General features: G+C 39.3%; 1 protein-coding gene across 1 annotated transcript; it reads right to left on the bottom strand.

Annotated features, from left to right (window-relative positions):
• Positions 1–5,037: 5,037 nt before the first annotated feature.
• Positions 5,038–24,764, bottom strand: LOC113412740 (pancreatic lipase-related protein 2-like). Its single transcript, XM_026668538.2, has 11 exons — positions 24,612–24,764; positions 23,731–23,856; positions 23,090–23,224; positions 22,189–22,318; positions 15,213–15,326; positions 14,599–14,706; positions 12,917–13,035; positions 11,097–11,226; positions 7,169–7,280; positions 6,081–6,248; positions 5,038–5,364 (listed from the first exon to the last, which is right to left on the bottom strand). Exons 1-11 carry the CDS (start codon positions 24,660–24,662, stop codon positions 5,301–5,303), a joined length of 1,257 nt encoding a protein of 418 aa, XP_026524323.1. The 5' UTR covers positions 24,663–24,764; the 3' UTR covers positions 5,038–5,300.

Raw genomic sequence — 24,764 nt, forward strand, 5'->3', positions numbered from 1 at the left:
GAAACCAGAATGGTTCTGCTAAAAAAAAAAAAAAAAGAACAGATTGTGCCAGACAAACATTGTTTTCTTTGATAGTGTGAATAAGTTAGTGGACCAACAGAAGGTTGAAGATGAAGTATACTTAGATTTCATTAGGTTGGTCATAAACTCTTTTTTGAAAAACTGAAAAGTTTGGAATCGATGGTCCACTATTATATGGGTTCATAAGTGGCTTGATAATCATAGTGAATGCATGGTACTTTAAGGATCTACCCTGTTTCTCCAACAATACGGCCTCCCCCAATAGGAAGTCCCAGCATGTTTTATAGGCATGAATTGAAATTAAGCCCCTCTCCCCAAATTAAGGCCTATATTAAAACATGCGAAATGGGGGGATTGGTGGGGGGCTTGCCGTTAGGAAGTACTTTTGTTGCACACCCGGATATGGTGCTGCCTATGTTGACCCTGATACGAAGTGCCCCACCAACGCCGAGGTCAACATCCAAGCCGTCACCGCCTGTCCGAAGATGCAAGGGGGAGAATTAATTCACCCCCGAAAAGACAGCCTAGCCATTTTTTCGGGGCTCAAAAAAAATAAGACCCGGCCTTATTATATGAGAAACACGGTATGTCCATATGGACAGAAGTGTACAGTGGGATGCCTCAGATTTTGGTCTTGCGTCCAGGACTCTTTAATACCTTAATTCAACATCCTCTCTTGATCTAAATGAGGGAATAAAGAGTCTCATAAAATTGTGGATGACACAAAGCTGGGGCAATTACTAACACTCTGAAATATACTTTCAAGATTCCAAAGGATCTTAACAGATATGAACATGATTATTCAACTAAATGTTCAGTGATGAGAAATGTTAGGTTCTGTTCTTAGGCAGGAAAAACCAGAGAGCCAGGTACAAGAACATAGTACTTATGAGAAGAACTGGTGTCTTGAGAGGTCACAAATTTAGCATGAGTCAGCCATGTGATATAGCTCCCAAAAGAGTCTGTGCAATTTGGGGCTGCATTAATAGAAGTCTAGAGTCATAACAGGAACATAACAGGAAGTGAGAGTATAATTCTATGCTGCACTGTTCAGATTACACTTGAAACACTGTGCCCAGTTCTGGTTGCCAAAATACAATAAGGTCAGTGAGGATGGTAAAGATAGTCATGGGGTTTGGAGATTATATCCCACAAAGAACATTTATGGTATGTTAAACCTAAAGAAAAGAAGTCTAAGGAAAGACATGATAGCTGTCTTCCTTACAGAATAACAGTTGGACAGGACCTTGTAGGTCATCTAGTCCAACTGCCCATCCAAGCAGGAGACTCTACATCATTTCTGACACCATTTCTTTCCAGTTTCTTCTTGAAAGCTTCCAGAGATGAAGCTCCCACAACATCCGAAGGTAAGCTGTTCCATTGGTTCATTATTCTCACTGTCAGAAAATTTCTCTTTAATTGTAGGTTGAATCTTTCCTTGATCAGTTTTCATCCATTATTCCTTCAGGTGCTTTGGAAAATAGCTTGACCCCTTCCTCTCTGTGACAGCCCCTCAAATATTGGAACATTGCTATCATGTCTCCCCTGGTCCTTCTCTTCACTAGATTAGCCATGCCCAGTTCCTGTAACCATTCTTCATATGTTTTAGCATCCAGTCCCCTAATCATCTTTGTTGCTCTTCCATTAAATGAAGGGAAGTTACAGAGAAAAGGATGTGGATTTATTGTACATAGCACTGGAGGGTAGGATAAGAACCAATAGGTGGAAGCTTTACAGTGAGAGATCCAAACTTTAGCTTTACAATGAAATGTCATGCTCTATGACAGCCACTAAGCAATGGAACACAGCCTGCCTCCTGAAGTACTGATTCATAGTAAAATGTTAACTTGAATGTGAGCCTGACTGTGGTCCATCATCAGAAGATGTTTTTTTGTTTTAAAGGACTATCATTTATTCTGGGCAGAGAGTTGACCTAGACCTTCAAAACCCTATGATTCTGTGATTCTATCATTCAACCGAACCTAATCAGTCCAGAATCTATCCGTACACCTATTAATTTGTTCAAGAAGCTTTTATCCTATGGCAACATTCACAAAATAAGAGTGCTTCATCTATTATATAATTTAAGATATCATTTTATCACCACCTCTGATCATGTGAGCTTTTTCCAATCTGTTCCAACTGCATATTTTCAAATGCTTGGCCATTACAGGTAAATTTAAAACAAAATAAAGTGACACTTTTTTCTTGAAAAAATGATATCACGGGCCATTTAGAAAGCTGAAGTAATTCAATGCATAACTGTTGCAGTGCAATGAGTACAAATAGTATGTGGCAACCTTGAAAATGCCTGGCAAGTTTGACATTTGCAGGACCTGAAATTATTATCATTCTATGTATGTTATGTTTTCCAGATTTTAGATAATGGTTGTCCAACTTTGTGCCCAACACACATTGAGTGAAGAGGAATTGTCCTGGGCTATATGCAGTATAATATATATAAAATATATACTATTGTTAATGTGTATAAATAACAACTTCTTTTATTTTAAAATATTTTCGACAATCTTGTGGGGCTGCATTCTAATTCTCCAGGGCCACACATGGACTGTAGGCTGCAGGTTGGACACGAGTGGTTTAGATTATCATTGCGAAAAAATGTTGGTGACTCATTGTCTCTTTGAACATTAGGAGTCTTTTGACCATAGGGCAAATGCTGAGAGCTAAGTAAAGGAAGTTCTTTACATACTACCGTACCTACTGTCCCACTATCCCTGTGTTTGTTCCTCATTTGTGATCAGTACATTTAAGATGGATGACATCATCTTTTTCTGTTCAGTGAGTGGCCCACATTGATGATTGGCCAATCTGAAGGTGTGGTTCCACCCTGAAAAACACTGACATATTCAATGCTTCCTTGTGAGTTGCAGTAGGGAGGCAGGTATAGGAGCATGGACAGTCTGGAATTTCAGGACTGTTGTAATTCACATAGATTTTGAAATAATACTATACTAGTTTTATTCTCTACAGTGACAACAATATTCATGCTACATACCTACTCTTTTCTCTAGTTCTGGTATAGAGAGAAATTATTTTCTGTCAGGACTTTCTATTAAAATCCAACAAGGTAGTACATATCAAATAAGAATAACAAAGTGTGAAAGCAAATAATTTCTTGTAAGTTGTTACATTTGCTATCAACCACTCGTAGCTTCTAAAGCTTGATTTAGACTTGTCTGCAACTGCACAGAGGCGTCAACGCATACCTAGGCTGCAAAGGGGTTGATGGGTAAGCGTAGGTTGCAGATGATTGCAGATGGGTCAACACTTCCAAATCTTCCATGTGTGGAGCTGCCCTTCCTGCATGCTGATTTGTTGATCCAACTTCTTGTTGGGAGATAGGTGGAAGGCAAGACACATTATTATTTCAGAGCCGCCTAACCATTACAATAGCTACGCAACTGTATCCAAATGTCAGGCACATATTTTCCCTGAATGCAGTGACCCAGAAGTCTAACTAGAGCTTAATATGAGGCCCAGACAAAAGATTGCAATAGTCGTAGGTTTTTTTAGTTTGAAGGTGCAAATGAATAAGAAAACAAGGTTTAAGTCCATGGCATCTAAAGCAAAGTATCTTGACATTTAAAAGTCACAATAAGTATTAAGATGAGAATCCTGTGGCTTTAGAAAGCTCTCCACAGGATTCACTGAATTTGCCCTTTAAGATCACATAGAAGATCAAGTATTAGTGAAGGGATTCTGATGTTGGAAAACTTCCTTAAAGACTCAATTTTTTTAATGTCAGGAAGGTCTGCTATGGGAAAGATTTAAAAGAAAGCAGGGGTAGACAAAAAGTTGATAAAGAAAATGTATAATTTTCTGCTAAGCTTGAAAATGGAAGATGAACAGGTAAAAGAGACAATTATAGTTTGGGCAAATTTTTTTGGATACACTATAGAACTAGACAAATGTCAAAAACGTTAAGTTTTTGTAAGTTGACAGTGGCAATTATGTATAAGAAAAATTTATATAAAATGTTTTATAGGTGGCATTTACCACTGGCCACTTTAAAAACATGTCCTCCAGATGTTGGAAATGTAACTAGACATTGGATATGTATTATCACATCTGGTGGACATGCGTAAAAGCAAAGACATATTGGATATACATACATGGTTCGAAAAAATGTTAAAGCAATACATACTGCAGATTATAAACCAGAAATATTTTTGTTAGGTATAATACCAGAAAAGTATGATAAAGGGAATTTATACTTAATATTACATGTTTTGACAGCAGCAAGAATTGTATTTGCACAGTACTGGAAAAATGAGGAAACACCTACAAAGGAGACGTAATTAAAAAAAAATTAGATTGTGCAAAAATTGACAGATTGACACTAAAAATAAAAGAAAAAGAAGACAGAGCATTTTCAAACATGGGACTTTTTCTTACAAATGGTTGGATAGTAGAGATAGAAATTAGGAATGGGAAAAGTATTATTACATATAAATAAAATGACCCAGAGTACTCTGTTCACTAAGCACCTATGTATATCATGTGAAAATATATAAATAAACTGTTAAAAAAAGAAAGCATGGGAATAAGCCTGGGGATAGGTAGAAGGAACCATGAATCCAATTTTTAATGTTTTATTTGCTATGTATACCTAAATGAAGAAAACTGATAAATACATTCTTTGTACTATGAAGCAGGGAAATAACAATAGCAATAGCACTTAGACTTATCTACCACTTCACAGTGCTTTACAGCCCTCTTTAAGCAGGTTACAGAATTAGCATATTGCCCCCAACAACCTGAGTCTAAACAAAACCTCTGAGAAGGAACAGAAAGATGCAAATTCTCACTGTTCACATTACACCTTATAAACTCATCAGAGCACATAACGTCTTGGAATCTATGGATAAAATCAAAAAGCAAAGTTACATAGAAGTATCTTGTCAAGTAAAGATACTCCATACCCTAAGCAGCATTCATTATTATTTTTTTCTGTTCATAGTTTGTTTCCACCCCCTTCTACACACACACACACACACACACACACACACACACACACACACACTTTATGCCTATTTTATTTCTTTTGAGACAGAAATTGATACCTAAATATTTATAATATATTTATATCTATTGTTTTATTATACCTAAAACAATTATGATGATTTGTGTTCTAAGCTGAGATGATGAAAAAATGACAGAAGATTTATTCTAATAAGTCATACTTTAAACCATCAAGGCCACATGAAGAAGCTGTTCCTCGTTACTGTTACAATTTATGACTATGATTCTTATTGTGTTCAACAAGATGTAAGCATTTGAGGAACTTCATATTTTACTGTTCCATGGCCACAAAAGGAAGTCCTGGAAGAAGGGGAAGAAAAAAAAATCCTTATATGAATCTACATTTGCTATGTTAACATCTCTTTTCCATCCCTTAATCCATGTCTGTATACAAAGGTGAAAAGATTTAGATTTTTGACAGGACTAAAGGAAGAAAGATTTATAATGCGACAATGCACATTACAAAATGTTCAGGGGGTTCTTATGACAGAAAGTCTAGGCTACTTTATCAGAAGAAAACTTGGTTCTCTGAACCCTTCTTGCTAAACTTTCTGAGCCTTCTTCCCCATTCATAACTCTAGAAATGTTTTGGGAGGTGACAAAGGAGAAATTATTGGAAATATATTCTGGACTGAAAATCTCTACAACGTATAGGTTGTTCTTATTTTGCATTGTTTCAGAGATGTTGCTTCTCAATTTTATTGATTATTTATCGATCGATCAATATTTTTATCATTACAATAACCCACCTTGAACATAACCAGCTAACAAATAAACAAAGTAAAAAGAAGTTTCACTGCATATATCGCAAGAGGGCATGTAGTTCATGCTTTTGTATTCACTCTTGCGTTTCAAAACAGCAGATCAATAGCTCCCTCCACCACAATCAGTGGATTTCAGTATGTTTAAATCCATCCTTGCTCAGGTCCCAGACTTGCTCAGATAGAAATGATTTCTTCCTGGATTATCAAATGAATTTAATCATGAAAATTAAGTATCAGAATGGCTATACTTACTTACGCCCATCTTGCCCACGGGTAAGATTTACTTTTTCTGCTCCTAGTTGAGCCCAAAAGAAAGTAAATAATTGCTTGTGCCAAACAAACTCAATTCTTGACGCATTTTCTGGATTAATTTCTACATCTGTGAGCTTTGAATAGATTTGTTCTTGCTTAAGGCTGCCCCTGTAAAAATGTGATTGAAGAAATTACAGAGCATCTGGACAGGTTGTTTTTTTTTACAATTAATTAATTATAATTAATTGTAATCACAATTAATTATGCTGTGGTATTAATATTGCTCATTCACAATTTATATCAATCAGATAATTCAGATTGGATGAGGGTTAGGATATTTAATTTAGTATCTGGAACCATAAAGTGTACAATGTGCCAGAACACACGATTGTAATTGATTGATTGGAGAGTGCTGGCTCATGCATGAGGCAATCTACACTATGATTGGTTGCTGTGGGTATAAAGGGAGAATTTCATTTTCCCCTCCGCCTTTTTTTTCCGTGTGTGCTCTGTATGCCATTTGATTTACCTCATGATGTTCTTGTGTTCCTGACTATCTTATCTGCTGTAAATATAAATTTATTTATATAAAACTACAAGTTGGTGTCAGTGTCTCTGATTTCATGTTGCTCCACAATTCCCTGACAATACACAACAAACTTTATAAAACAATCTGCTAAAGCTATACAATTTGTTTTGTAACTTATAAGACGTCATAGTTCACTATGAAAGCTTTTCCATTTCCATTGTCCCCATCCTAAAAGCTGATTCTGTAGCTCATTTCATCAGCTCTAAAGCCAAATTTACAAACTACATTTATTTTTGAAAAAGGACAGCATTCCTAACTTCTTCACTTCACACCTCTTTTATTTTTTTTGTACATCATATATAATGTATGTTATTACCTTTTTAATATGTTATTTCATAGAAGAGACCTAATCCTTGAATTAAGAGTTAGGATGTATAGAAGTCTTTGGAAGTATTCTATATGTGACAAATATGAAAAATTCTTAACTGAATTATTGATATGATTATTCCTAAAATTAGCAAAACTAAAAATCTGCACAACAAGAAAGCATGAAGTATACCTCATAATCGGATATTCTTTCATATCTCCATTTTTATTGTGAAAAACTATATATATTTCTCCTTTCACATTTTTCATTCCATTTAGTTTGACAGATATATTATATCGCCAACCTAGGTAATATGACATATATGTTGTAAATGCAGCAGTTAAATAAATGCAAAATGGCTAGGCATGAAATACAATTAGGCAGGAATATTCATTTTTTTTGTTAATGAAATGAAAATAAGAACTAAGAAAAAAATAATCATTTAAAAAGCTTATAATTTTAAAAAATCTTAAGATATTTTAATAAATAATATTTCCAGGGCTTTAATTTCTCCAGCTCATTATCAGTACATCCCATCTGGCAGATTATCCTAGAGGAAATATAGTTTTAAGAGAAGATATTACCTATTTTGTCTTAACTGATGGTAATCTTAGTCACAAACTCAATTTAAAATCTTTCCTCATCCTCAATTATAACACTTTGAAATGGGCTGGAATGTGAAAACAAGATTTTAATTATGTATTATTAAAATAAACATTTTTTAAAAAAACTAAACATTACACCTTCATTCAGAAGTGGATTTCTGCACAATTGAAATAAAAATGAGATATTTAGCACCATAAAAATGTTGTAAAGCCAGATAGTTCTCTCTTCAGAATTCAAATTTCAATTGCCTTGGGAAATAGTGAAGTACTGAAAAGAATGCAGTGTGGCATCAGAGGAGATTTCAATAAAGGACACCAAGCAGAATATTCCAATGAGGAAGGAATTTCTTTTTCTGAAGAAGGTAAGAATCTCTTATAGACAAGCCATTACGGATCTCATACAGAAAAATATACTATTTTGGTGTGTGTGTGAGTGTGTGTGTCTGCACCAAGTGAGAAATCAAATAAGTTCCTAACCAACCTAGCTGACAACTTTGTTGTCCAAAAGGTAGAGGGTGAAACTAGAGAGACAGCCATACTGAACTTAATTCTTACAAACAGAGAAGAAGTGATAGAGGGAGTTGAAACTGCAGGAACCTTGGGTGAGAGTGACCATGTCATACGAGAATTCAACATAACACAAACAAAGCAACAGAACATAATGACACCAGAGTCTTGGATTTTAAAAGAGCTGATTTCAATAAACTCAGAGAGAACTTGGGAAAGATTCCATGGATGAAAATCCTAAAGGGGAAAACAACTCAAGAATCTTGGGAAACTCTAAAAAGTATGATCATAGAAGCCCAATACCACTGAGAAAGAAAAACAAGAAATCCAAGAAGAAACCAGCATGGCTGCACAAAGATCTCTCTGGCAAATTGAAAGAAAAAAAGGACAAGTACAAAAAATGGAAAGAAGGACATACAACTAAGGCAGAATATCAGCAGATAGCTAGAATCTGCAAAGACAAAGTCAGGACAGCAAAGGCTCAGAATGAACAAAGACTTGCAACAAAAGTCAAAGATAATAAAAAAAAGTTTCTTCCAACATATAAATAACAAGAAAAAAATCAAGGAAACAGTCAGTCCACTAAAGAGAGAAGATGGCAAGGAAGTAACAGGCAACAGAGAGAAAGCAGAACTGCTTAACTCATTCTTTGCATCCGTCTTCACGCAAAAAGAAACTATAGCTCAACCCACCAAAAACATAACTGTAAAAGACAGACCAGAAATAAAAGTTAAAACAAGCAAAAAAATACTAAGAGAACACCTGTCTGATCTTGATGAAAACAAATCACCGGGGCCTGATGGATTACATCCCAGAGTTTTAAAGGAGCTGGCAGAGGTCATCTCAGAACCACTGCACCATATCTTTCAAAAATCCTGGAGCACCGGGGAACTACCAGAGGACTGGAAAAGAGCTGATGTGGTTCCCATCTTCAAAAAAGGGGAAAAAAACAGACCGAGGAAACTATAGACCAATCTGCCTAACATCAATACCTGGGAAGATACTGGAAAAGATTATAAAAAAAACAGATCTGCCAACATCTAGAAACAAGTAAAGTAATAACTAGCAGTCAGCACAGGTTTGTTAAAAACAGATAATGCCAAACCAATCTTATTTCATTCTTCACATAGTGACTAAATTAGTAGACCAGCGAAATACTGTGGACATAATATTCGACAAAGTAGACCACAACCTACTTCTTAATAAGCTAGAAAAAAGTGGAATAGATAGCACCACCACTAGATGGACTCGCAACTGGCTGGCAAACCGTACTCAACAAGTAGTCCTTAATGGGTCTTCATGGAGGGAAGTAAGCAGTGGGGTGCCACAAGGTTCCCTCTTAGGCCCAGTACTCTTCAATATCTTCATTAATGACTTATATGAGGGAATAGAAGGGGAACTTACCAAATTTGCAGATGATACTAAGCTGGCAGGAATAGCTAACACCCAAGAAGATAGGCTCAAGATCCAGATGGATCTTGACAGACTAGAACACTGGGCCATATCTAACAAAATGAAATTCAATGTAGAGAAAAGTAAAGTCCTACACTTAGGCAAGAAAAACCAAAAGTACACATATAGACTGGGTGAAACCAGGCTCAATAGCAGTAACTGTGAGAGGGATCTTGGAGACTTAGTGGACAACCAGCTAAATATGAGCCAGCGGTGTGCAGCAGCAGCCAAAAAAGCTAATGCAATCCTAAATTGTAGTAACAGAGGGATACAATCAAGATCAAGGAAAGTACTAATACAACTCTATAAAGCCTTAGTAAGACCACACCTAAAGTACTGCATCCAGTTTTGGTCACCACATTATAAAAAAGATGTTGAGACTCTAGAAAAAAGTACAGAGAAGAGCAACCAGGATGATTAGGGGACTGGAGGCTAAAACATACAATGAATGGTTGCAGGAACTGGGCTTGGCTAGTCTAGTGAAGAGAAGGACCAGGGGAGACATGATAGCAGTCTTCCAATATTTGAGGGGCTGCCACAGAGAGGAAGGGGTCAAGCTATTTTCTAAAGTGCCTGTAGGCCAGACAAGGAATAATGAATGGAAACTGAACAAGGGGAGATTTAACCTAGAAACAAGGAGAAACTTTCTGACAGTGAGAACAATCAACCAATGGAACAGCTTGCCCTTGGAAGTTGTGGGAGCGCCATCAGTTGAGACTTTCAAGAAGAGATTGGACTGCCATTTGTCAGAAATGGTGTAGGGTCTCCCGCTTGGGCGGGGGGGGGTTGGACTAGATGACCTACAAGGTCCCTTCCAATTCTGATTATCTGTTAAATCTGTATGTCTATGGGGATTCTCAGTCATCCATGTCATGGTTATCCCACAAGTGCTTTTCAAAAGGCAACTGGACTTTGTTTTTTCTGACTTCAGTTCAGTCAGAACTGAAGAAGCTTCTTGGATAAGAAGCAAAACATCTTCAAAGAAAAAACAAAGTCCACTTGCCTTTTGAAAAAGCACTTTTGGGACTCTCCTTAAACATGTTTATTACTCATCCTGTATATAAAAAGATTAATTGCTTAGTCTTGAAATTCTAATAGGATTATTTTTTCCTTGGATGATAAATCTTGACAGTCTGTCTTTCCAAATTTAGAGACTAGAACTGCCTCCTACAATATATGTATGCTATGTTTGCATATATGACCAGATAGAATAAGTAATTGCTCTAGTGTGATAGTTAATCATTTACTGTAGTTAAAATTTCCAGATTGGTCAGAAGAAATTGGGTGTAAACTTAGTCATATATTCCTTACAACCTCAAACACAGAAGTGAGATGTCCATGAAGGCATCCAGGTAAGAAAACATGTCAATTTCTTCCAATCTTGTCAGCATGAACATGCATTTCGTACTACATGTAACAAATGGAAAGTTATAGCTCCTTATACAGCTTTAAATTTCAGAAACATGACCCTAGTACTGCATCAATCCTAAATTAGTAGGTTTCTTTGCAGATTTGCTGGTTACATGGAATATATCACATATACTTTATGTACTCACTGGTGAAGGGCTCCTTAAACCCTGTGTTTAGATAGTAGTTTTGATTGCTTTTCTTCAGTTTATCATGGGATTGATCAGCATAGTGACCCATTACTGGGCAGCCTTTTGTGGGACATGGAAAGCAATTTCCCTAGGATAAAATAAATAGATTGGTTCCAAAGGCTTTTTTTTTTTTTAAGAAAAACTTTATTAATTTTACCATTAAAAACAACACATCTACAAATTATATACAGAAGAGAAAGCAAACAGGCCTTGGCAGAGGCCAAGAGGGAAAGAGAGAAGGGCAAATGAGGGAGGAGAGGGAAGGGTAAGGGAAGTGGGGGATAGAATGGGGAAAACAGTTAAAATAAAACCATATTTTTGTGACTGTCTGTAAGATCCTTTCTTCTTCAAGTATATCGTCAGCGGTACTTTTCATTCACTCTGCTTAGGTAGCCCTTGGCTACAATTTTTCTCAAAGTAGTCTATCTTTGATTTAGTCAATTGTACCTAGGATTCCAATTGTTATAATAGGTTAAGGATTCTTTATTTTTTAATGATTGGGCTTTTTTTAAGTCTTGACAAGTCTTTCCCACTATAATCTTTATTGTAAGTTCAAGTATGCACTGCTATCCTGGCTTAGCACCTCAAATTGCAATTCTTATATGTGATTACAGGTAGTCCTCATCTAAGACCCAAAATTTCTGCTCCTAAGTGAGACAGTTGTTAAGTGAGTTTTCCCCATTTTATAACCTTGTTTGCCGCAATGGTTAAGTGGATCACTGCAGTTGTTAAATTAATAGTACAGTTGTGAATCTGGCTTCCCCATTGACTTTGCTTGTCAGAAGTTCACAAAATGAGATCACATGACCCCAGACACTGCAACCGTCATAAGTATGAATCAACTGCCAACCGCCTGAATTTTGATCATGTGGCTGTGGAGACACTGCAAGTGTGAAAAATGGTTATAAGTCATTTTTTTCAGTGTTGTAACTTCGATGGTCACTAAATGAACTGTTGTAAGTTGAAGACTATGTGTATTTCAGCTCTGTTGGCTGCCTGGGTTGTTTTTATTTATTCATTATTACTAATGCCTCCCTTCCCCTCCCATTAACCCACTAGCAGGAAAAGGTTAAGGTGAAGGTTTAATTTCTAAAACATGAGATCACAGGAAGGTGGTTTGTATACAGGGGTCTCCAACCTTGGCAACTTTAAGACTTGTGGACTTCAACTCCCAGAATTCCTCAGCCAGCAAAGCTGGCTGAGGAATTCTGGGAGTTGAAGTCCACAAGTCTTAAAGTTGCCAAGATTGGATGACCCCTGGTAAGATAGATTTATTCCAGATACTAGATATGGGAAAGTGGTGATGACACCTGCCAACACCCCCTTTTTGATAGGATATCCATTGTTGCCCACTAGATTGTCCGTGGCTTGCAGCTAATCCTTTTACATTTGTAGCAGGCACACTAACTCAGTCCAGCTTTCTGGAACTGAGTAGAAGAAACAGCCATTACAAGAAGATAATGGTGTGCAAGAGAAAAGTAATTCATTGAGAGGAATTTCCTACTCAAACCTGGAACTGGTGGTTATTTGACGGTGATAAAAATGTTTTGTGTGAACACATTCATCACTTTGTGGCATGTCACATAGCTGAGGCCTGATTCCAAGAACAAAAGCTTAGAGGTTATGGATTTCTTTTTCCTTAAAAATGTGGATTTGTTCTTTAGCTATGTTGAACTTTAATACAAATGAACTCCAGCATATAGTATTATGCTTATACCTTGAATGAACCTATTTAAAGAAGCTAATTGGATTGAACCACAGCAGAATAGCATGCTTACCGCTTGAAAAGATTTATATGATTTGCAGGGATAGGCCAGGAACCCACTAGGGTAGAGAATGCTGTATTTGTAGTACTCGTAGCTTCGTGAGTGATGGCAATTTCCAACCGAAGCAATCTCTAGTAAAAGAAAGAACTTTTTAATTGCTTGCAATATAATGGAAACCTGATTCCATTCAGGATGAAAACAGATGCTAAAGTTAAGCACAATGTCACTTTGTTCTACTTTGTCTGCTGCAAGTGACTTGTTTTAATTAAAAACTCTCATTTCTAATTTACTATCTTTCAGCCCACCCTACGCCACAGGGGTTATTATTGTGAGGATAAAAGTAACAAAGGGACTGATATGTACAACACCTTAAGTTCATGAAGAAGAGGTGGAATAAAAATCAAATGCGTCCATAATTGTGAGCATGAATAGATTAGTTGGAGAAAGAATTATAATGGAATATCATGGTAGCTATTGGTTGAGAGCCCGATAAACGTCCAAGATAACTTGTTTAGTAAAAATTATGTGCTGCATAATAGGCTAAATGTGGCCTTTTCACCCTCTTTGTTGGACCACCAGAGCCTCTCAAGATTGTCACACCAAAATGCCATCAAACTGAAATAATAGCACTTTGATTTTCAGTGGAAAATGAAATTAAATTGGTGAGGCTTCAAATATCTATAACACATAAATCTCTTTCTATCTTTTCTTCCATGGATGATTTCATAGGTCATGTCCTGAATCCCTTGGCAGACAAAGTAATATTTTTAAAGAGTACAGGCTCAGTGCCCCAAAACATTTTTTATTTTTTAGAAGATTATTGTTTCAAATGATATTTGTTCCAGTTTGCTGGGGATTTGTGCCCATTATTTCGTTTTGTTTTTCATTATTCGTCAAGTAAATTCTCTTGCTAATTGTCAGTGAGGCCTCTAAGGTGTGAATATCCAGTGTAGTAATGGTGGTTTTGTTACAAGATTGATAGGGAGGAATTGGAAAGTGGTTCTCTCTGGTACATGGTGCATAGAATGTCATAGTTTTATTTAATGTTTGAATATGTACAGTATTATAGAATTAAACATTTATCTGTTTGTTTCTGTCCTTGGTATGAAGCACCATGTAGAGGGAAATGATCTGTCTCATCCTTGCTATAAATTGCCTAGTATAAATAAATATTCCTTAACCTTAGAATGGCCTCATTGTTGGCAGGAGTAGGCACAGCACTTCAAGAACAAGGTAAGGGAAACCTTTCCTCTGTATCCTTATTGAACCAAATCAGATGAAGTTACTTGTTATTAACTTGTCAGAAACCCCCATGAGATGGAGACTTCATTGGAATGGCACTGAATAGTCATTGGTTTGAAGGAGTTTGCTCTCTGTTATCATTTTGGAGTTCCCTTATTAGCAGAAGGGGCCTACAATCTTTCTTCTTTTCTTTCTTACCTTTAGTAGTTCTGAACATTATGCTATTTTCTCATATTGCCTTGGAATAAAGCCTTAAGTACTCATACTGATATGCTCATTGCTTCTGAATCCAAAAGAACCTGCAACCCAATCCTGATGGGCAGGAACAGAGCAATTCATCTACCCTATCCGAAAAGACTCAGTCTGGATTAGAGTTTTATTGGCAGTATAATGCTTATGAATGTAAATGCTGAAGATGAGGGTTAACTTTAGGAAAATGAGGATAGGGTTACCTCCCTGTTCCTGTTCCTGTTCCTGTTTTGCATCATTGCATCCAACCATAAACTTTCCACCATTGGGATAAAAGTCCATATCACCAGTGGCATTAAACATCCCAAGTCCTGTGATAAATCAAAATATGTTACATGATTAATCACTGTAATTGCTTCTATCACAAAATTTAGTTGTATCTGCCAATTTACCCAGGGGTGGGATTCTACCGGTTCGGACTGGTTCAGCAGAACCGGATGTTAAATTTTCATCTGGTTCACCGAACCAGTATTTCAACTGACCAGTTGGCCCTGCCCACCCCACCCCACTCCTCCCAGGAGTCTTCACATGGCTTATTTTTGATTAAGGTAAGTGCATGCAGAGGCTCTGGGAGGGCAAAAACGGGCCTTTCAGAAGTCCGGAAATGGGCCTGTTTCCAGCTTCCGGAGGGCCTCCAGGACCTGGGGAGGGTCGTTTTCACCCTCCCAGAGGCCCAGGGAAGCCTCCAGACTCTTGGAAGGGTGAAAAAGGTCCCTCCTGGAAGTTCCAGTAGGCCATGCTTACCATGGCCATGCCTACCCAGCAACCAGGCAGCAAACCAATTGCTGGGATTTTTGAATCCCATCCCTGCATTTACCTAAAGGAAATCGGGCACCGTTGCTGTGTATGACATCCACAAATCCAGCATCAGAAGGATCAAGCCGGACCATCTTAGAGAATCCTTCAAAACCAATTGCTGCTGGGTCTAAACCTAAATCGAGAAAAAATAATAATAACACCACAATGAATTGGAATATATATGCAGACATGCATGCATATTCTTCTTGGATTCAAAATGCACATCAACAGTCCTGCCATAGACTGATAATCTATAAAAATACATAACAGAAGTCCATTATATTGCAATGCATTTTGATTAATTCCATTTAGCATAAGAAACAAGATGTGCAATCATCAAAACACTTGACATTTTTCATATGGCAATGTTAAATCTATCAACATTTCCATAGGATTTGCTTCAGTTAAAATAAAGTACATAGAACTATATTACTGAACTTTAAAATCATAGCTGCAGTGACACAGTATTGGTAGATCAGGTTGACTACAATTTATTTATTTATTAAATATGCTATACTTTATTGTTTAGTCAATTGACCCTATTAAATGTGAGCACAAGCCACAGTAAAATAAAATAAAATGAGATAAGGTACAGTGAAGTGAGATTATACAGTGAAGCTATCATGAGATAAAATAGAATAAAATATAGTAGGTAAGCTAAAATGAAAGAATATGATAAAATTGTATAAGATAAAATAGAAGAACTTTATTAAGTCAATTGATTATATCAAATTATAAAACATATCCAAAATACATAGATAAAAAGAAAATGCAGCTACCTAACAGATCATTACCCCTACAGTTATAGAGTCAGAATATTGACCCCCAACAATCTGAGTCTTCATTTTACTGACCTTGGAATGATGGAAGGCTGAGTCAACCTTGAGCCGGTAAGAATCAAACTGCTGGCAGTCAGCAGAATTAGCCTGCAGTGCTTCATTCTAATCACTACACCACCATGGCTCTTACATGCTATCTTTCGAAATTGGGCATGTTGGCTGCAATTGTTCTGACCATGGCTTCCTGAGACCATAATTAAGCACACACTTAGTTAAAACAACCCTTGTTTTATTTAAATGCTGGGAATTATGTTCATTCCCAGCCTGTAATGAGTCCCAAACAGTCCCCTCGAGATAAGCACCCACCTTTCTCTCCTTTGAATTGCTGCCAACAACTAAAGTGCCAAATGAACTATAAAAAACCAACTGAAGTACAAAGTCCACACAGAGCTCTAAGGATTAATCTGAACAGAACGAATGACTTTGCTTCCTATAAAGGTTTCTTTACCTTTGCATGTCTTTTATACCTTATGGGAGGGACAATCACCTTCAAGCCTTACTCCTGAGTCACCCCTTATGTCTCAGTTACACTTGCCTTCTAGCAGCTCTGCACATACGCGCACTGGGAACAGGCTCCCCTTGTTCCTCTGCCTCGCTGCTGCCAGATTCTGGAGGCTCTGGAGTCAGCACACCACTTCCAGATGGTCCTGCCTCCATCTCTGCATCTGATGCAGGACCCTCATCCAAATCCTCGCCAGACTTCTGGACTGGTTCCCGTTCTTCCCCACTGTCCAATTCTGCTGCCATCTGCATAGGCCACTGGCAAACCACAACAGCGATTAATGCTGTTGTATATGTATCTGTATTATATATATATATATATATATATATATATATATATATATATATATATATATATATATATATGTATGCATATGTATATGTGTGTGTGCAAACACACACATGACAGCATTAATTGCAACCAACATGCCCAATTTCAAAAGGCACATTATAAACATATAAAAAATGGATAATGGAAAATATGATTATGAAAACATTAGCAGCATTTCTTAAGCAGGATGCTTAATGCATGTTGTTGTGAATCAATAAAAGAACTAAGCCCAAATGCAAAGCGGGTTTTGAAAGCCTGCACACCTGATTGGTCCTTAAACAACGAACAAGGATTGGTCCATAGCAAGTTCCTGATTGGCCCATATTAGGACACTTCTTATTGGGTATTAGTTGAACTTGTTGCACATATTATTGGTTAATAAGGTAGCAGCCAACCCTATAAAAGGGTTACTGCTGCCCATAGCCTTGCTCTGTTCTGTTCTATCTACTGTTATTAAAGAGTTGAAGTCACTGGTCAGATGTCTGGTCTCCATTATTCTCCAAACTTTACACTGGCGACGAGGATGGGATGCGGAGACCGAAGAGCTGACTGATCTACAGAGCAACCAACAGAGCACGTGGTCGAACACGCACTATCAACGGCAACATGGCCAGCGGTGCCGTACCACCCGCTCCATTCGACCCAGAAACCGAAGACTGGGAGTCGTACATGGATAGGTTCCAGATGTTTCTGGAGACCAACAACTTGAAAGATGCAACAGCCAGCAAAAAAAGAGCTGTATTTCTAACCCACTGCGGGCCTACCGTGTTTAAAATGGCAAAATCACTTGCCAAGCCAGCCGAAGTAAAAGCGATGGACTGGGACGTCCTCGAGCCTTTGCTACGGGCCCACTACGTGCCCACCGTGCCAACCTTAGTCAGAAGGCATGAATTTTACCAGAGGGTCCAGCGGAAAGGCGAAAGCCTTGCCAACTACATCGCAGACCTCCGAAACCTTGGAGGCCTCTGCGGATTCTCTAACTTAGAAGAAGCCCTCCGAGACCGCCTAGTTTTGGGCCTAGAAGACTGCACGATCCAGAGCAAAATCACGGCTAAGGGGGACATCAGCCTCACCGATGCCCTTAAAGAAGCCACTGCAGCAGAAGCAACTAAGAAGTCGGCAGCCCGAATGCGCCGCACCAGCGCACCGCTACGTCAACTCGCCAATGATACCTCGCCTCGCTCAGAGAGACAACCGGTATCGACTCACCACGAAGACCTAGAGTCCCCGTCAGATAGTGATGAGGAAGAGGTCAACCGACTCCGAACTGAACGAGACCAGTTCACACAACGCTCACTTCGACCTTGTGCAGGATGTGGAGTGAATCACCCACGATCCAGCTGCAAATTCCTCGACGCACTCTGCCGCGTTTGCGGGAAAAGAGGTCACATCGCAAAGGTTTGCAGAAGCAAACAAAACTCCAACTCCAAACCCCGACAGGCCGAATGCCAGTCTTCAGGGTTAAACGGCACACCCCGAGACAAACTGAATCACCAATGGGGAAGCCACTCCTACAGAAACAAACCGTCCACCACTTCCACCAGGCGGGAAGAAACCAGGCGGGAAGAGACCCACCAGACGATTACCATAGGCCACGCTACATCCCTAGATGCCGGGAAAATCAGAGTGAAGGTCGCTATCGAAAACAAACCTTGTGTAATGGAGGTGGACTCAGGATCATCTCTCTCGATGGTGTCCTGGAAGACGCTCCAACAGCTCGTTCCGACGATTCGCCGCCAAGACCTCAACCCTCAAAGGGTTATACTCAAAGATTACCAGGGTAACCGAATTCCCGTTGTCGGGTCCCGCCGATTCCAAGTCTCTTTCAAGGACCGCACCGTCGCACTGCCACTGACTGTCGTTGACCATGACCGGCCTAGTCTTTTAGGCCTGCAATGGTTCAGACCGCTCGGAATCACTGTAGCCAGAGTCCACCGTGCCGAGAGCAATGATTGGGAAGAAGCCCTCGTGCAAGAATTCCAAGACGTTTTCGCGAACGGACTAGGCAAGTACAAGGGGACCCCGATCTCATTTAACCTGAACCCTGAGGTAGCACCCATCCTCCTTAAGCCGCGTCGGGTGCCGTTCGCCCTAAAACCTAAAATCGACGAACAACTCGATAAACTAATAGCACAGGGCATGCTGGAACCCACCGACCACGCCCGGTGGGAAACCCCAATAGTGACGCCTATCAAACCTGATGGGTCACTGAGAATTTGCGGAGACTACCAGGCCACCCTAAACCACGCACTTCAGCAAAGTGCATATCCAGTGCCGGTAGTGCAACACCTGCTCCATTCCCTGGGCGGCGGGAAAGTTTTCGCTAAATTAGACCTAGCGCAGGCGTATCAACAATTGCCTGTAGATCCAGCCACCGCGGAGGCGCAAACTATCGTCACGCATAGGGGCGCATTTAAATGCAACCGGCTCCAGTTTGGGGTGAGCGTCGCTCCAGGAATCTTTCAGAGTTTAATGGAAAGGCTGTTACAAGGAATAAGAGGGGTCGTACCATATTTCGATGATGTACTCATCGCCGCCCCTAACAGAGACATTCTAGAAAAACGACTCCGAATAGTCTTACAAAGGTTCCAAAGCGCCGGCCTCAAAGTCAAAAAAAATAAATGCCAGTTATGTACCGAAAGGGTAGAGTTTTTGGGATACCTCCTGGACAGTCAAGGAATCCATCCCACTGAGGACAAATTAAAGGCAATTAAGAAGGCCCCCACTCCAAGGAACAAGGCAGATCTACAGGCGTTCCTTGGACTTATCAATTTTTATAACGTCTTTTTACCCAATAAAGCAACGGTAGCTGAACCATTACATAGACTCTTAGACAAAAAAGCAACGTGGGTTTGGGGACAACGTGAACAATACGCTTTCCAACAAGTAAAGAAATTGCTAACTTCTGATTCTGTACTTATGCAGTACAACGAAACTCTGCCGTTAACTATTACTTGTGACGCCTCACCTTTTGGGGTTGGAGCAATCCTGGCCCACGTCTTACCGAACGGAGCAGAAGCTCCCGTCGCGTTTTTTTCGCGAACCTTAGCTAAAGCTGAAAGAAATTATAGTCAGCTGGATAAAGAAGCTTTAGCTATTGTGGCTGCAGTTAAACGATTTCATGAATATGTGTATGGGTGTGCGTTTACAATAATTACTGATCATAAACCACTACTGGGGATTATTGCGGGTAATAAACCAACCCCGTATATATTGTCCCCCAGAATGACCCGCTGGTCTGAATTCTTGGCGGTGTACAACTACACCTTGCAACACCGCCCGGGGAAATCAATTCTCCACGCTGATGCATTGAGCAGAACACCGCTCCCAGAATCGGTTGAAGATCCAGCCCCAACCATCACAACGCTACAAATTGAGACTCTACACGCGCCGCCATTGACGGCGAGAGACATTGCCCTCGAAACAAAACGAGATCCGGTCCTGCAACACATCCTACGCTGGGTTGAACGTGGTTGGCCAACAGAACAACTATCACCTGAATGGGCGCCTTTCAAAGCCCGCCAAACCGAACTGTTTTCCCAAAAGGGCTGCATCTTGTGGGGCGATAGAGTCGTAATCCCGGGCAAACTGCAACGAACTGTTTTAGCGGTATTGCACGACGGACATCCGGGCATCGTGCGGATGAAAGCACTCGCACGGAGCTACGCCTGGTGGCCGGGAATCGACAAAAGAATCAAGGCCTGGATCGCTACTTGCCAACGTTGCCAGGACGTCAGCAACGCCCCACCTAAAGCAAGCCCAACCGAATGGGAAACTCCGAGGGGACCATGGTCCCGTATTCATATTGACTTTGCGGGGCCTACAAAAGGGCACACTTTCCTTATTACAGTCGACGCCTATTCAAATTGGCTCGAGATCCATCGAATGAACACAACTACAACGGACTCAGTTATCAACAAATTAAACAGGTTATTTGCCACACATGGTTTTCCGGACGTTCTCGTCTCGGATAATGGCCCACAGTTCACAGCATTACCATTTGAACAATATCTTGCTGACCGGGGCATCCGCCATGCGCTAACCTCGCCCGCGCACCCTGCGGCGAACGGACGTGCAGAGCGCATGGTACAGTTTGTAAAAAAGACCCTCCACAAAATGGAATTCGGCGCCATCAATGAAAAAATCAATCGAATTTTATTGTTGCAGCACATCACGCCCCACAGCGTTACCAACAAAACGCCCGCTGAACTTCTCATGGGGGGGAAACTACGATCGCACCTTGACCGGCTCCACCCCGCATACGCACCCGAAAAGCCTTTCGGCTCCAGCAGCAAATGCTGGGAATTTAAGGTAGGTGATTTAATCTTTGCAAAAAACTTCTCCGGCAACCCTTTATGGATACCCGCAACCGTCACCCACCTCACAGGGCCTAGATCTTACCGCCTGCTAACAGACGATGGGAGGGTGTGGAAACGCCACATAGACCAACTCCGTTCGAGATTACCACCCAGCGCCCATGGCTCCCCGGGTTTGCCAACTGAGGGGGGAGGAAATATCGAGGAAATTGACTTCGATATGACAGATAGCAGGCCAACGGAAACCCTACGGCCCAGCGAAGTACCGGGAATCGAAGCAGGGAGGGAGTTGAATTTCCCATGGAACGTGAACACGGGGGAAACCGAACTGCGAACCCCCGAAGAAACACTGATTGGTGGGGACAACCACAACGAAAGCAACACGGAATTTCCGTGCAGCGAAACGGAGCTTAACAGAGATCATCCAAATGCTCCACCGGAACCGGACTTTAGGCCAAACCCGGTGGAACCACGGAAATCATCCAGACAGACCAAACGGCCTGTCTATCTCGAGGATTTTGTTACAGCTCCCCTCAAACGGAGCCCAAGGGGGAGGGGTGTTGTGAATCAATAAAAGAACTAAGCCCAAATGCAAAGTGGGTTTTGAAAGCCTGCACACCTGATTGGTCCTTAAACAACGAACAAGGATTGGTCCATAGCAAGTTCCTGATTGGCCCATATTAGGACACTTCTTATTGGGTATTAGTTGAACTTGTTGCACATATTATTGGTTAATAAGGTAGCAGCCAACCCTATAAAAGGGTTACTGCTGCCCATAGCCTTGCTCTGTTCTGTTCTATCTACTGTTATTAAAGAGTTGAAGTCACTGGTCAGATGTCTGGTCTCCATTATTCTCCAAACTTTACACATGTCACAGGAAGTCTGAGACTCATCAGAATCCTTATTTTACCTTTAACCTGATTTAGTTCCACAGATTGATTGACTTCTGCTTCAAGGTTTCCTGTCTTTCAATCAAGATTGCAATGTGTGATAACTCTGGTAGCATACCACTTATTCTTCCAATGGCAGGAGATTTTTTGCGAACATATTGAAGTCGTCTTCCTGCCTCTCCAGCAGTATGAGCACCAAGACTATGGCCAATGAGGTGGACGTTGGAAGGACGATACCGATAGATTTTCTAATAATTCAAAAAGGGGAGAATGATTAGCAATTAAAATAGCATTCTTACAATTTGCAGATGAAGCAGCATTTTTTATGTATTGTAATAATAGTGACCTATTTTTAGGACCATAATGATGTTGATTACATTGATCACAATTCTCTATAGCTACTCAGCTTCAAAGTATACACAAACCAGACTTTGACCCACTTTTTTTTCTTTTCAATCATAGTTAAATCTGGTGTATCAAAAATGACTTTTTAAAAGCCCTCAAACCAATTGAATAAGCTACATATTCGTTCCAGGATGTAGCTGATTGGTTTGCTTCTAATTTCAGCTAGAACTAGACTTTGGTTTGGAGTACTGATATTGTTGGCTTATTTTTTTTATATAAATATTCTTGAGAAGTTTTAGTGCTTAAATATTTCCAAAATGTTTAAGAAGGGTATTAGTGCAGAAAATTGCACTACATAAATGTGGGGAAACATTTAAAAATTAGCATTCGTTTTATTCTAGATTTGAACATCTGAAAAGATGCATTGTGCTATTCAACCATGGCAATTTTGAGACTTGTGGACTTGTGGAATTCTGGGAGTTGAAGTCCACAAATCTTAAATTTGCCAAGGCTGGGGACTCGTGGCTTAGAGCTTGATCTAAACATTCCTATTTTAATATATAAAATGACTTTAAGTTATTTTGTACAATTGATTCAGATACATTGGTAAATAGATTGATAGTATGTCATTTCTGCCTTTGATGTTTTGTAATATATTTAACTTAAAATCTCACCATCATAGTAATGATAAATTTAGCTATCACTGCTCCAAGAACACGGATATTGCTGCCAGCAATGAAATAGGTGCATTTAGCTCCATCTTCCCAGTCAACAACAAAACAGTTAATGTCTTCCACATCCACCAGAAGCTATAGCACCAAAGAGATATATAAAAAATATATATTTGGATGATTAATGTCAACAAAATAGATCTTTAAAAAAAATACCTGGTCACTGAGTTCTTAAGTTCCACAGTGATTTGTAATTCAGCCCCGAGTCACACAGTCCTGGCTCATCTACCAATTTCCTGCAAATCAGCACATATAATAAACATCATAGTGCTTTATGAGTAGGCAACAACTGATCTGTAAGATATGCCTACTGAAAACTTATGACTCATGAAAATAAAAACACTCCAGTTGCATAAAGGGAAGAAAAACAATAAAACCCAGCAAATGATCCAAGGGCATTACTATAAATAAATATGGTTATTTTACAGCAACCAATGAAAACATTGGAGGGTTGTTTGGAATAACAGCAGTCCCCTGAAGGACTCTGGTTTGCCACCCCATGACTTAAACCATATATTTGTTAAGCAAAAGACGCATATTAAAATTTTGCCTGCTTTCCCCCCCAGAATAAGGAAATCTCATACCAAACACAGCTCCACAACCCAGCCATATTTTCCAGTGCTTGTATATCCATGGATAACAAAGCGGGTTTTCCTCAATGGGGAGAAGCTATAATTTTGGAGACTTGATATTTCATTGTACAATATTTTCTGCAGGGGAATTTAAAGATAATGATATAACAAATTCTTTCAAAGGTCGAACATTTTCAAACCAAAGAACGTAACATATTTTTTTGGTTCTAATATTTCATAAGCCGAAATTAACTAGCTTCCATATTTTTAATGAGAAATAAATATATATGAGTGGCTCAATAGTTTTGCCCATTCATTCCCAAGTCTAGGCATTGCTAAAAGCTGTGTCTTAAAGTCTGAAGCAACATACTATATATCTTTTAGCTACATGAACTGTATCTTGAACTATAGACTCTATTAGAAAGAGATGTTTCTGACTTCTTCCATTGACAACTTACCAATCAACTTCACAGTTTCTCTGACTAACACATGGAACAAGTCTATCACTCTATTGCTGTTATCCAGAATTCAAGAAAACAACAAAAAACACTGATTTGCCTCAGTCATCAGGTCATGTGGTCAGATCTTGCAGGCAATCTATTAAAAAGTTAGCTTTTTTCTTATTCTCAGTTGCAAATATTTTTAGCCAATTTTGATATTTTAGGTAACAGTGCATTGAATAATATTAACTCAGACAATGTCTGTCCTAATAACTTTAATTGCATTGATCTACAACTAGCATTTTAAAATTCTTTATTCAGTCTGCATTTTTATACATCTAATTATCCAGAGTCTAAAAAATAAATCCACCTGTTACTGGATTATATGAAAGGGGAAAAATAGATATTTGCAAAGTAACTAAATTATAATCATATTAATAATAATAATCATACTTGTGAGAGATTTCCAGTTTCTTTTGTGAAAAGTGAGAAAGAGATATTCATCTTTTCTGGAGATGCTGGTAAGCCAAACAGCTGTCTCCCAGGTATTCCTGACCATGGGGGTTTATCAGAAAAGCAGCCAATTGTTTCATAACAGACTTCTTT

The sequence above is a fragment of the Notechis scutatus genome, chromosome 4 (assembly GCF_049901735.1).
Source record: "Notechis scutatus isolate UNSWTSFEM ecotype Mainland chromosome 4, rNotScu1.2, whole genome shotgun sequence".
Taxonomy (NCBI): Eukaryota; Metazoa; Chordata; class Lepidosauria; order Squamata; family Elapidae; genus Notechis; species Notechis scutatus.